The sequence below is a fragment of the Lemur catta genome, chromosome 6 (genome assembly GCF_020740605.2).
Source record: "Lemur catta isolate mLemCat1 chromosome 6, mLemCat1.pri, whole genome shotgun sequence".
Taxonomy (NCBI): Eukaryota; Metazoa; Chordata; class Mammalia; order Primates; family Lemuridae; genus Lemur; species Lemur catta.
In genome coordinates this window covers 60,928,490-60,943,369 of record NC_059133.1, presented here as the reverse complement: position 1 = coordinate 60,943,369, position 14,880 = coordinate 60,928,490, and the positions used below count along the sequence as shown (strand labels likewise).

General features: G+C 35.1%; 1 protein-coding gene across 2 annotated transcripts in view; it reads left to right on the top strand.

The window, feature by feature from the left end:
- ARID2 (AT-rich interaction domain 2) overlaps positions 1-14,880 on the top strand; it is a 170,230-nt gene that overhangs the window by 111,595 nt on the left and 43,755 nt on the right. The window contains exons 11-16 of one of the 2 annotated variants that reach the window (XM_045553971.1): positions 467-634; positions 7,104-7,185; positions 9,074-9,208; positions 9,853-10,049; positions 10,186-10,460; positions 11,259-13,043. In XM_045553971.1, coding sequence (XP_045409927.1) covers positions 467-634; positions 7,104-7,185; positions 9,074-9,208; positions 9,853-10,049; positions 10,186-10,460; positions 11,259-13,043 — 2,642 coding nt within the window. Of the gene's footprint in view, positions 1-466; positions 635-7,103; positions 7,186-9,073; positions 9,209-9,852; positions 10,050-10,185; positions 13,044-14,880 lie in introns of both variants that reach the window. The other variant, XM_045553970.1, reaches the window with a different exon arrangement.

Sequence of the window (14,880 nt, the reverse complement as noted above, 5' to 3'; positions counted from 1 at the left end):
TAAACAACTAAAGCTAAGTGAAACAAGCTTCCTTAAGAGTTGTCAGTTTTAAACATACTTACTAAAGCATGCCATGTTAACATTTTACTCAGTGATTAAAATAATGTCTTTTTTTGGATTAAGTACTAAAATCAGAGTTAATAAAAATTTAGCTTGAAAATTGTTATTATTGAGAAATGAAGATATCACTTTCCATATCAGTGCTTCCTAAATCTCCCTACACATCAGAATCACTTTGGAAGCTTTTTAAGAATATAAATATCTAGCCCCTACTCCAGAGCTACTCATTCAGTCTTCAGAGATTGAGCCTAAAAATCTTTTTTAAAGATCCACAGGTAATTCTGATGTATAATGATTCATGGGGTGGCATTTGAGAAGTAGTGTTGTGTACAACATATGTTCGTGAGTGATGACATTGTTTTGTAACATCATTGACTAATAACCATTGGTTTTTTATTTATTTTAGACATGTTAGTGTGTCTGGTTTCTATGGATATTCAGATGTTTGGCCCTGATGCACTAGCTGCAGTAAAACTCGTCGAACATCCAAGTTCCAGTCATCAAGTTTTATCCGAAATTAGGCCACAAGCTATAGAGCAAGTCCAAACCCAGACCCATGTAGCATCTGCCCCAGGTTAGTGTGTTTATATGTTCATTTTCAGTATGTTTATGGGTGTGCAAGATTTAATACTAAGGATAAATTTCAATGTGCAGTAAAGGGAACTAATATTTTGTAATAGAGAGGCCAAAGAAGAATTTGGATATTGCCCTAATTTCTTAGATACTATTCATTTCAGGAGTAGCAGGATCAAGGTGACCACAGAGGAAGAATGGTATAACAGGGAAATCCAGTTGAGAAGGATTTGGAGGAATGTAGGGGATTCAGTATTCGCAGTTGTGAGATCAATAAGAAGTGCTCCAGTGGGCTTATTATTTGTGATTTTGGTCATGGGAAAATTGACATACCAGGATTAGGTTAATCATATATTACCTTATAATTTTCTCAGGTGAGTACTAGGATATGTAAGTACCCCATCACCTCTCAATCTTGGACCCAACGCCTCAGAATCAGAGCCTAGAGGCACATAGACCTGCTTACGTATACACATATCCAAGCATATATACTTGCACATATGCACCCCTCCTAGGGTCCCTTGGCTCAATTCTGTTTAACGTAACTGTATTGTAGTGCAGATATACATGTCTAATGACCAGCCTTCTCTTCAGTCCTTGGACTTCTTTCTCCTGGCCCAGTATGAGTCATTATTTTATATTTTAACACTCCCAGCCTTTTTCTAGGGTGTTTTCTCTACCTTTGTTTGTCCTAATAATCCATCTTCACCTCACTTACCCTTCTACTTCTTACCCTCTCACCTTCTGCCATTCCCCAAAACAACTTCTTTCCTTGTGTTTTTTGAATGGAGGATGCTCATTTTATCAGTTGATCTCACCTCTCACATTGCAATTAATATGGTGGCTGTGTAGAATGAATTTCTTCATCTTCTTACTCCTTCACTTACAAACTTTAGCATCTGAACTCATTCTCCTTCAGCTTCTGCTTGTCTCAGAAAGAGTTGTAGATTCAGAGTGAATCTACACTCTGAATGTCAGTCTTTTCCTTCTCCTTGTTCCCATATCTTTTTTGTTGTTGTTGTTCCCATATCTTAAACCTCTGTTTATTTGCTTTTTCCTTTCAGCCAGAAATATACTCAGGTCTTTCTCATCTGCCTCACTATCCCCAAACCAGAAATCTCATTATTCTTAATCTTTAGCTGTCACATCCATCTGTTCACCAAGTCTTGTTGAATCTTCCTAAATACCCTGGCCTTGTCAATTGCCAGTGCTTATGACTCAGTTCAAATTCTTATTGTATCTCTCCAGCTATCTTTTCTCTTCACATTCATTCATGGTCCCAATCTCTCTTCTATTCCACCTCATAGTATATGCTCTATTTATGCAAAGCATATAATATGTATCACATATTTCATTTATTTCCATTATGTCCTTCTGAAGTATGTGGTAGAGTTGTAGCCTATGTTTATTTAATTTACTTGAATCCACCTAACAGAAGAGGAAAAATCACAGATGGCAAAAAATAGGTAATTCTGACTGCCAGTCTATTCAGTGAGCTTTCACCCACAGGTAATAGATGTTCCATGGTCAGAGTAGTAATGGTTTCTCAACTTTGACAAAGAAATGAAACAGTTCATGTTGCCAGTGAAGTGGGTAGTGAGGATATATTTTTCCTTAGAGAAGAAACTGCAGATAAGTTAATTGAAGGCCATGAAGAAACACAGGATTAGACAAATAATCAGTGAATACACTGAACTGTAATGAGCCATTTGAGAAATATGCAAAGGTGATTGTGATGAAGGCTGTATAGTTGACCTTTGACCTTAATTATTCTTTTGATCTCAAGAAATGAACCTGTACTCCCCAACTTAAGATTTGGATCTCATTTGGCAGATGGACAAATTTAAACATTGAGAGTGTATGGCTTATTCATTTATGTGGTAATTTATTGATAGAGATGGGAATAGGCCTCTAGGGACATAAAAGATTTAATTTTGAGCTGGAGAACAGTATATTTTTTATGCTCTCTCTGAATGACAACTTTAAACTTTTTGATTAGTTATGCTTTGTAGTTTGGCCTCCCCTGTGCACCCCACAGTTTAATGTTGCACTCCTATGAAGTAGTCATCTTCAAACTTTTTCTCACTTCCCTCATCCCTGTGGAAACTTTTATAACCTTTCACCCATTTTTAGATTGATATCTAAATTTCTTCAACACAATTTAAATCGTTGCAAAGAATATATTTTCTTAATATATATTAAGCTACATTTGAAAAATAAAATAATTACATTGCTTTTTCTATTCAGTGGAATCTTTATACCATCATCCATTTTAAAAAATAGACTCTTTAACATCAGAAACTTTACAATATTCCTTTTTCATCTTGAACTCATATTCTAATATCCCCACACAATTTTATCCTAATATAATGTGTTTTATGCTTGAAATTCTTTTATTCATCACCCTATTAATACTTTTTAGCTATAAAAGAAACATTTTAAAGTTTTTTAATTCCTTGTTATTCTATAAAACTGTGTTTAAATATTTACCATTACATGTTTTAGTAATAAACAGTACATCAACCAATAATAAATATAAGTTTTTGTAAATAATTATTAAACAAAAAATAAATTATTGGAAGTGCATCTCTTAATAACATGGTGGGACTTTTTCCCGCTAATCCTCTAGAAGCTATAACTCTCAGTGAACATTACTTATTGCTAGAATGAAACTGGAACCAGCCTCAATGGCATCCCTGTTTTTTCTTTGTATAGATGTAAATTGAAAAATCTAATTCACATCAATAAACAGATGAGGATAGAACTTACAGTGCTTTGAGTTTCTTGGAATCCGAAAAGTATTAAATTTATTTTTAATGGTCATCTGACAGCTTGTGTTCTTTTTTTTTTTTTTTTTGGTTGAAATAAAAAAAAAAATTAACAATTACCTGACTTTTAAGAATATTTGTAGCACAGTCATTAGATACATTTTTTTTAGGTTTCCAGAAAATATATAAAAAAGATATTAACAAGATAGGACTATAAATTATACTTGCTACTCTTTTACTTAGAGGCATCTTGTGTAACCTAATATATTCAAGAAGTTTTAGCACAGTGGTTCTTGAATTTTATGGTGCATCAGAGTCACGTGATAGACTTATTAAAGCTCAGATTTCTGGGCTCCATAACTTGAGTTTCTGAATCAGGTAGAACCTAAGAATTTTAATTTTCTAACAATTTTCCATGAGATGCTGGTGCAGCAAGTCTGGGGACTATACTTTGAGGACTCCTGGGTTAGGAAAATGGAAATATTGTTCAAGACCAATGCAGTGTATTTGATGTTTATAAAGTGCTTTTCATCATATGCTTCGAGTATATTTTTGTGGAAACCCTGGCACTGCAGATTTACCTCATTCAATTTATGAAAAATGCCACATAACCTAACTAATAAAAATAGTTTTTATTATCAAGTCTCTTGGTTTATCGGACTCACTTTCTCTTACTTAGAAAAAGTCCAACTTTGGTTTTCAATTCAAGAAAGTATGTTAATATATATCACTGTGACACCTTCTTTCCTTTAGAATTCTAATAGTTAAACTTGCCATGAGTTTGTAATCTTAATAAGATACTACCACCTTCAATAATTTTTTAAAGTATTTTGTATGCTTTGCTTACGTAGGATTCTGCCTCAGAAGTAATGCATTTTTCGACAGTAGTTGAGAGGTAGAGGAGGCAAGGACATTAAGCAAAATTGTCATCACACTATAATATATCTGAATTCAGAACACACCAAAGGACCAGAATACCCAATTTTTAATGCCAAACTTTGCCTTTAACTGCAATGTATAAAACACTAGGATTGACAGGAACTTCTACCATACTACCTTGATTAAGAGCCTGTGTGGACACTAATGTTTCTAATTCTCTGCTTGGTTTACCAGAGGATTTTACACCATAATAATAATAATAATAGCTAACATTTACGTTGTGCTTACTTTGTGCCAGGCATTGTTTTAAGTGACTTACATACAAACTTCTCTAATCCTCATAACAACGTATGACATCAGTGTACTGTTACTTTTCCCCATTTTATAGATAGAAAAGTTAAATAATTTACCCATGGTCACAGCTAATGAGTGATGGAACTTTCTGACTTTAGAGTTGTGCATTTAACCATAATGCATAATCTTGCAGTGCTATAAAAGATGGGTGAGAGTTAAGCCTTTTTATTCCAAACTGGGAGAATAGTTACCAAAGAGAAGGTGATACTCTCAGGCAAAGCAGTGTTAGGAAGAATACATATGAAAGTTGTGTATCTGAAAATTCATTCCTTTCAAAGTATAAGTGCCTTTGTATCATTTAGAATGTCTTCGGGTATCCTGAAGGCAATGCTTCACAGTTTGTAGCTACTTTTTATAGCAATTATACATTTCCAGTTTAAATTCTTTTTTTTTTTTTTTTTTTTTGAGACAGAGTCTCACTTTCTTGCCCAGGCTAGAGTGAGTGCCATGGCGTCAGCCTTGCTCACAGCAACGTCAAACTCCTGGGCTTAAGCGATCCTACTGCCTCAGCCTCCCGAGTAGCTGGGACTACAGGCATGCGCCACCATGCCCGGCTAATTTTTTCTATATATATATTTTTAGTTGTCCAGATAATTTATTTCTATTTTTTTAGTAGAGACGGGATCTCGCTCTTGCTGGTCTCGAACTCCTGACCTCGAGCTATCCACCCGCCTCAGCCTCCCAGAGGGCTAGGATTACAGGCGTGAGCCACTGCGCCTGGCCCAGTTTAAATTCTTAATTGTGACTTCATCATTCTTTTTTTGTGCATTGTTTATAAAGTTTATAATTTCAACATAATTTCTAATGTTTCACAAAATTGATTCAGGAGATTTCATTCTGAGTAGGATATATTCTCTTTTCATAGTCTAAGTGATAAAGAAAAGGGAAGAAGATTTCTACGTAGGTTCAGGCCCTAGAAAGGTATTTGCTATAATAGTATCAAGTTAGAAGGAGAAGAAAACATAAGCTGGGATTGCCAACAGGAAAATTATTTTGGTTCTAATTATTACATTCTCTTAAGAAGGAGCATGTCAGTATGGCCTCTGATATATGACAGACCTGGATTCACATCCAACACTTCTAAAAAGAAGGCTTTACAACTATATACCTAGCTCTGTCTCCAGCATGTGTTCCTGCATGCACTTAATCTCTGACCTTTAGTTTTCTGATCTGTAAAATAGAGATAATTAAACTTATAATGAAGATTAAAATAAAAATATAAATATAAATGGCTTAATACAGACTAAATGTTTGTTAAGTGGCTGCTATTATCTATTATCCCGAAGAAACGGGGCCCTCATCAAGGTCATGATTACTTAAGATCATTCACAGATTCGCCTGTGCTATGGAGTTCCTCTAGTTCCAGTAATTTAGAAATGCATTTTCTGTTTGAGAGTTCTGAGAAGTTTTGCTAAAATGTTATTTGAAAAAAACTAGGTATACTCTATATGTTTAAAAACTATAAAATAATGCTGATTCAATGGTAAAACAGGATAATTTTAAGTTTTATTTATAAATACATAAGATTCACATTTATGATTTATAATATGACTTTTATATTCTATTTTCATATTTTCATTAGTTCTTTTGTATAACGTAATAGAGAAGAAAAGATAACATATATTCATTTTTCTACAGATCTGTTCAGCTTATTAGAAAATAATAGATGATTTCCTTCATTTATTCATTGGCCTTGAAGTTTTAAAATGCGTTATAAGTGAAATCTTAGAAATTAATTGTGTTTTAAGATTAATAGCTAGTACATTTTTATACAATCATGTTGCTTTTTTTCAGGATAAAAAAATATACTTGAAGATTATTATTACAACAGATCTCTCCTTTTTTTTCCTCCCCAGAAAAATAATCTGTGAAAATCCTATTTGTGAATGTAGGACTTTAAGTTAGTCAGCTTTTGTTCATTGTATTCCACAAATTTTTATATATGCCACTAATAGAATTGATATTAATCTTTTAAATTCAGAAGTGAAGTTGAAATTTCTGATGTATTCTGCTTCTGTAACTAAACTGAAAGATGTTTATTTACTTATATTTTGAACTGTGTGACCCTGGGCTAGTTATTTAATCACTTTGAGTTTTACTTTTCTTATCTGCATTTATTAATATCTCACAGAATTAAGTAAGATAATGTATGTAAAGTATTTAGTTCAGTGTCTGGCCCATGGGAAAAATAGAGTTTACATTAGCTAAATTATCCATATTGTTGTTGTTATTTGAATGATTGTGAGGTTAAACAAAATAGTTTATATGAAGCCTCTAAGACAGTGCCTGGTATAATATGTGCTCCATTATACATTAGTTTCCTTTTCAAATTTGTGTATTTACATATGTTTATACACCTTTTTAAAAGATACTCATTGTGAATATTAATTGATTCAGTATCCATGAACTAAATGGCATATAGTGACTAAGTTTTAAAAAATGATGTAGCTAATGTATTTTTTTCTTTAGCTTCCAGAGCAGTTGTAGCACAGCATGTTGCTCCACCTCCAGGAATAGTGGAAATAGATAGTGAGAAGTTTGCTTGTCAGTGGTAAGTGGTTTATTTCTATTAAGGCTTTATCCTTGGGAAGAATAAAACAAAAGGAAAAAAGGAAATGTATTCAATAGTCATCCAAAATGTTTTATTCTACATTTTTTAGTTAGTGTAGAATATCATTATACAAAGAAAGGACAATGTGAAATCACTTCCCCTGTATATTGGAACAATTTGAAAGAAAAGTATTCTTCAGAATTTTCAGAATTAAAATGGCATGACTAGAATTTCATTAAATTACACCCCGTAATTTCTTTTCAAAGTAAAATGTGTGTTAAAAATTACTTTGTGGAAAGTAAGGTTTGTCAGATTATAAAATTTGTTCTTCTAAAATTAATGTTTTGTTAAAACTGAATTGGACTGACCTTAAGAAAATAAAACCAGGTTTTGTTGTTAAATGTCCCTTCTTTTCTATCTAAAGCAAACCTTCTTATACATTGATAGTTAATTTTGTGTGTGTGAGTAGTAAGGGGAAATTAATCAAATGGTAAATAACCCGTGTGTCTACCTTAAAATAAGCAACTTGACAGTAATCTTTTCTTGAGAAGATTGAATAATCATATCTCAGCCACTTTCTGAAAAAACAAATGTTAGATTTCATTTGCTATGAATAGTTGCTTCAACATTATTTACAAAGTTTAGCTTAAATTCTTTAGAAGAGTAGCAGATGGAAGTATATAAAATCACTTTCTGATGAATCTCACTGATAAAAATTTCTTTCCTTGATCCCTTTTCTCCCATTCTCTAACATTATTTGTCACCCATTCCATGCTCCTGTTGCTCTGTGTTTCATGTTTTGGTGCTTTCATATCTTTTCCTATGACAGCTTTCTCCAGACTTTTTTACTTTGCTTAAATTAGGTTTATGATTTTAAATATCTCTAATTATTTTAATTATTTGCTTTTTCCTTACCTTCTATATTTTTGCATGTTGGCCCCTTGTACTTGAGGAATCTCTTCCAATAATATTAGGAAATGTTTGTCTTCTGCCTTGCAACCAAATCGAAGATTATTATATGTAGTCTTTTTGACAGAGAGGATTATGAAAGTTGGAAAGAGGATTATATTACAACCACTATAAAATCTGTGTGTGTGAAGCATAGATTTGGTTTTATAAATCCCAGTTGCACATTTTTGCCAGTTCTTAGAAAGGGGGACGAAAATCATTTTATAATTATTTTATCGTAATTTTTTGATTCAGTTTATAAGAAACAGCTGTTAAGTTGGCTTATTATATGTAGTGAGTTCTGGAAAGAGTCCTGTAAGAGTAACTGGATCTTCAATCCTAATGTATAGTTGGAAATCACTTTAAGAAAAACAGAAACTGAAATTTGAATTAGTTTGTAATGAATTAGCAAATGGAAGTGTTTTGAAATGGGGGAATGGGAGATGCAGCATGGAAGTGTCATTGTTTTGGGGAGTAGTTGGAAAGCTTGGGTAAATTTTTTCTGAAGGAATTTGATCCAAGAGCCAAGAAAAATTTTAATGATAGTTCAGTGTTTCTGCCATTTTTCTCAACTCTAATGCAAATAGCTCATAATTGGCACTTCTTTTATATTATGATTATTACAAGACAGCAAACCGAGTAGATACTCACTGAATAAAACTATTTCTTATAGAGCATTTGTTGCCAGCAGACCATCCCTGCTCTTGCTGGGATATAAACAGTTTTTATATTTGTTGTTAATGATATTTTTAATAGTAAAATAAGTATGATTCAGTAATCTCTTTTGATTTAATCTAAAACCTAGCATGTATTTTTGCTACTAACTTATGAGATAGTGAAATTTGATTAATAGATATAATTACCAGTTTATCACACATTATCTCCAAATGGCTTTAGTATACTGAAATATAGATAATGCTTAATTTTTCTCCTCTTTTAGGCTAAATGCTCATTTTGAAGTAAATCCAGACTGTTCTGTTTCTCGAGCAGAAATGTATTCTGAATACCTCTCAACTTGCAGTAAACTAGCTCGTGGTGGAATCCTAACATCAACTGGATTTTATAAATGTCTTAGGTAGGATCCATAGTTCTTTGAATAAAGTTCATTTACCACTTACGACACCTTTTGCTCTTCAGAGAAAATACCAAATTATCTAACTAGTTTTAAATATCTCTACTACTAGAAACTTCACATGGATAGGTTGTGGTGCACTGGAAGTTTAAATAAAAGACAATTTTGGAAATCACATCTGGTGTTTGTGTTGAAACATGAGTTTTATCAAAGAAAGAAAAGAAACTAAGTTTACTTTTTTTCCTACCTACTTTTACATGTTAAAGATAGAACTTTAGGCCTTTTAAATCTTGAATAATAGTCCATAATTAATACTCTTCAAATATCAAGGCTTTTTGATATTTTGCAAAGTTCATAAAATAGGTATCTTTTATTAGTTATACATGGGTGGAATTGTTTAAAACCCAACAACACTGTTTAATAAATAATGATTTTTTTTTAATTGGAGGATTAATTTTCTATATTTCTTTGCTTCCTACCCTTCCAGAATATAACTTTATAAATTTATTGACTCATACGGATTCATACATAAGTAGCAGTAAATATATTGCCATTGTTCATGTACACATTGTTAGAAGTCAGTGTTTTTTGCTAGTGTGATAGTTATCAAAACATACTGACATACTGAGTATATGTGTACTTCACAGAACGGTCTTTCCAAATCATACGGTGAAGAGAGTGGAGGATTCCAGTAACAATGGTCAAGCACATATTCATGTGGTAGGAGTAAAACGGAGGGCTATACCACTTCCCATTCAGATGTACTATCAGCAACAACCAGTTTCTACTCCTGTTGTTCGTGTTGATTCTGTTCCTGATGTATCTCCGACTCCTTCACCTGCAGGTACTAATTTTTATTATTTTAAATATTAATAATAAAACAATTAAAAATGTATACTATATATATTTTAAATGTATAACTTTTCCTTGTTTTTCTAGTCATTTCATTTGGAATTTTGACCTTTTCCCCATATTTTCAGGAATCCCTCATGGACCACAAACTGTAGGAAACCATTTTCAGAGGACTCCTGTTACCAACCAATCTTCAAATTTGACTGCAACACAAATGTCCTTTCCAGTACAAGGTGTTCATACTGTGGCACAGACTGTTTCAAGAATTCCACCAAATCCTTCAGTTCATACCCACCAGCAGCAAAATGCTCCAGTGACTGTCATTCAAAATAAAGCTCCAATTCCTTGTGAAGTTGTTAAGGCTACAGTAATCCAGAATTCTATGCCCCAGACAGCAGTTCCTGTTAGTATTGCTGTTGGAGGAGGACCTCCACAGAGTTCTGTGGCTCAGAATCATAATACAGGGCCACAACCTGTTACAGTTGTGAATTCTCAGACATTACTTCACCATCCATCTGTAATTCCACAGCAGTCTTCATTACACACAGTGGTACCAGGACAGATACCTTCAGGCACTCCTGTTACAGTAATTCAACAAGCTGTCCCACAGAGTCATATATTTGGCAGAGTACAGAATATACCAGCATGTACTTCTACAGTTTCACAGGGTCAACAGTTAATCACCACATCACCCCAACCTGTGCAAACTTCATCTCAACAGACATCAGCTGGCAGCCAGCCACAAGACACTGTTATCATAGCACCCCCACAGTATGTAACAACTTCTGCATCCAATATTGTTTCAGCAACTTCAGTACAGAATTTTCAGGTAGCTGCAGGACAAATGGTTACCATTGCTGGTGTCCCAAGTCCACAACCCTCAAGGGTAGGGTTTCAGAATATTGCACCAAAACCTCTCCCTTCTCAGCAAGTTTCATCAACAGTGGTACAGCAGCCTATTCAACAACCACAGCAACCAACCCAACAAAGTGTAGTGATTGTAAGCCAGCCAGCTCAACAAGGTCAAACTTATGCACCAGCCATTCACCAAATTGTTCTTGCTAATCCAGCAGCTCTTCCAGCTGGTCAAACAGTTCAGCTAACTGGACAACCAAACATAACTCCATCTTCTTCACCCTCACCTGCCCCAGCTAACCAAGTCCCTACTGCCATCTCATCTTCTTCCACCCCTCAATCACAGGGACCACCTCCTACTGTCAGTCAAATGCTATCTGTGAAAAGGCAGCAACAGCAGCAGCATTCACCAGCACCCCCACCACAACAGGTACAAGTACAAGTTCAGCAGCCACAACAAGTACAAATGCAAGTTCAACCTCAGCAAACAAATGCAGGAGTTGGTCAGTCTGCTTCTGGTGAGTCAAGTCTGATAAAACAGCTGCTGCTCCCAAAGCGAGGTCCTTCAACACCAGGTGGTAAGCTTATTCTCCCAGCTCCACAGATTCCTCCCCCTAATAATGCAAGAGCTCCTAGCCCTCAGGTGGTCTATCAGGTGGCCAATAACCAAGCAGCAGGTTTTGGAGTGCAAGGGCAAACTCCAGCTCAGCCCCTCTTGGTTGGTCAGCAAAACGTTCAGTTGGTCCAAAGTGCAATGCCACCCACAGGGGGAGTACAAACCATGCCCATCTCGAACTTACAAATATTGCCAGGCCCACTGATCTCAAATAGTCCAGCAACCATTTTCCAAGGGACTTCTGGCAACCAGGTAACCATAACAGTTGTGCCAAATACAAGTTTTGCAACTGCAACTGTGAGTCAGGGAAATACAACTCAGCTCATTGCTCCAGCAGGAATTACCATGAGCGGAACGCAGACAGGAGTTGGACTTCATGTGCAAGCGCTTCCAGCCACTCAAGTGTCTCCAGCTGGACAATCATCATGTACTACTGCTACTCCCCCATTCAAAGGTGATAAAATAATTTGCCAAAAGGAGGAGGAAGCAAAGGAAGCAACAGGTTTACATGTTCATGAACGTAAAATTGAAGTCATGGAGAACCCATCCTGCCGACGAGGATCCACAAACACCAGCAATGGGGATACAAAGGAAAATGAAATGCAGGTGGGAAGCCTATTAAATGGGAGAAAGTACAGTGACTCAAGTCTACCTCCTTCAAACTCAGGGAAAATTCAAAGTGAGGCTAATCAGTGCTCACTAATCAGTAATGGGCCATCATTAGAATTAGGTGAGAATGGAGCGTCTGGAAAACAGAACTCAGAACAAATGGATTTGCAGGATATCAAAAGTGATTTGAAAAAACCCCTAGTTAATGGAATCTGTGATTTTGATAAAGGAGATGGTTCCCATTTAAGCAAAAACATTCCAAATCACAAAACTTCCAATCATGTGGGAAATGGTGAGATATCTCCAGTGGAACCACAAGGGACTTTAGATGTCACTCAGCAAGATACTGCCAAAGGTGATCAACTAGAAAGAATTTCTAACGGACCTGTATTAACTTTGGGTGGTTCATCATCTATGAGCAGTATACAGGAGGTTTCAAATGTGGCAACACAGCAGTTTAGTGGTACTGATTTGCCTAATGGACCTCTAGCTTCAAGTTTGAATTCAGATGTGCCTCAGCAACGCCCAAGTGTAGTTGTCTCACCACATTCTACAACCTCTGTTATACAGGGGCATCAAATCATAGCAGTTCCCCACTCAGGATCAAGAGTGTCCCATTCTCCTGCCCTATCATCTGACGTTCGGTCTACAAATGGCACAGCAGAATGCAAGACTGTAAAGAGGCCAGCAGAGGATAATGATAGGGAAACAGTCACAGGAATTCCAAATAAAGTAGGAGTTAGAATTGTTACAATCAGTGACCCCAACAATGCTGGTTGCAGTGCAACAATGGTTGCTGTGCCAGCAGGAGCAGATCCAAGCACTGTAGCTAAAGTAGCAATAGAAAGTGCTGTTCAGCAAAAGCAGCAGCATCCACCAACATACATACAGAATGTGGTCCCACAGGTAAGTCATTCTATCACAATTTCTCTTATAAAAATTCTGATCTGTAAATATGATTTTAGGGGGAAATGCACTGTTTTTCCATGTCTCATCTTGAAAAGTTACTGTATCAGCTCACGTGGACTCAAGCTGTCCTGCTCGTTTTTTTCTGGTTTTATAATATTTTGTAATAGTAAACAGTTTCCACTGCTAGCACATGGTTTAAAGAATCTTTCAGTTTTGTTATAGACCCAAATTAATAATTTTGTAGACCTCCTGAAGTAGAGAAGCAGCTGCTAATCTAACAGCTTTTAGAGAATTTAAAAAATGTGTCTTAGTCTCGTTTTTGAGTTTACTGTGGGTGGTGGTGGAGGGGTTCCTAAGAGTGCTGCAAATGGGGATTTCTGTATCTGATTTTGACAAGTGTGTAACAGTTCCTTTGTAATAAGGATGAATCTCATAATAACTTTATAAAGTATGTTCTTGTTAAATTTATGGTATTGAGCTAGTTTTCTTTAGTCTTAAAAAAGTATTATTATAATTTCAGTTTCAGGTATTATGATATTCTTTTGTGTTTCTTACTCTTTTACTGTCATGTTTCTGCTATTCTCTATTTAATGCCTAATATCCCATCTCTGCGTGCCTTAGTAATGTATTAGTAAAAGGTATTTCTAGGATCAGCGCTATTGAATTGAGGGACCTATCAGCCTGTAGAAATTTTAAGGACAATCTTATATGCTATTTCCACTGAAATCATAGGTTCATTTAATATAGTTGCTACCACCTATTTCCTGGATCACTTGTCTTTCACTCTGTTTTTCCTAATTCCTGCATAGCCAGAACCTTTTGTGGCTATTCTCAACTCTGCTAACAAAATTCTGTCTTGGGCTTCTTCTCTATGCTATAGTGATGACAGCAGATCTATGGCAGTTGTTGGCATTAGTACCAAATCTAGGTGTGTGTGTTTGGCAGTGGGGGGATGGGGAAGCGTGATGCTGAGACAGCAAAATGGAAAATAGAAGAAAAAAAGGAAGTTTTCCCTTGCTTCAGAATAATTCTTTTTTACTAATATGTGTCATTCTTCATATGAATGGATAAAGTTGGACAGTGCTTCCCTGGGACATAATGGGATTTTGATTTCTATGTTTGTATTGTCTAGCTCTACTTCAAAGTAACTAAGTTGTGTATTCTTTAGTGGATGTTAAATACATGGCAATAATACTGAGTTATCGGTGGAAAATACTTAATCATTTTTATGCAAACAAGCTTTCCCAAGTTAAGTTTTTCACTTAAACACATTTTTTTAAAAAAATAGTGCAATATCTAGTACATAGTAGATATTTAATAAGTTGGCTCTTTATCTTTTTCCTTCTATTTAATAATTTCCTGGTTCATCTTGATTATGTGCCTTTTTTCCCTTTGAGAGTCCTTTAGAATATAAAATAGTATAGTAGACCAAGCCAAATTAGAGAAAAACTCCATTACTATGGAATTGTTTCATCAACCCTCATTTTTTGTGCCCTTAATCTTCCAGTATGATGATAGTCAGTAATGATATCACAATAACAAAGAATGAACAAATAATACTAAGATTAGGAAATGTGCTAGGGACTTTGTACTACAGCAATTTCTCATTTAATCCTCACAACAACCCTGTTAGGTAAAAATTGTTGTCACCATTTTAGAGATGAGGACTCAAGATGCTAAATAACTCATCCAAGGTTACCAGCTAATATGAGGTGGTACCAGGACAGAAACTTGGATGTATCTGAAACCACAACTCATGCTCTTAACCCATTAGCCTTTTTTTCTCCATTATTCTAAAAGATTTCTCTGTAAAGTTCTATAAAGCCCCCTTTTT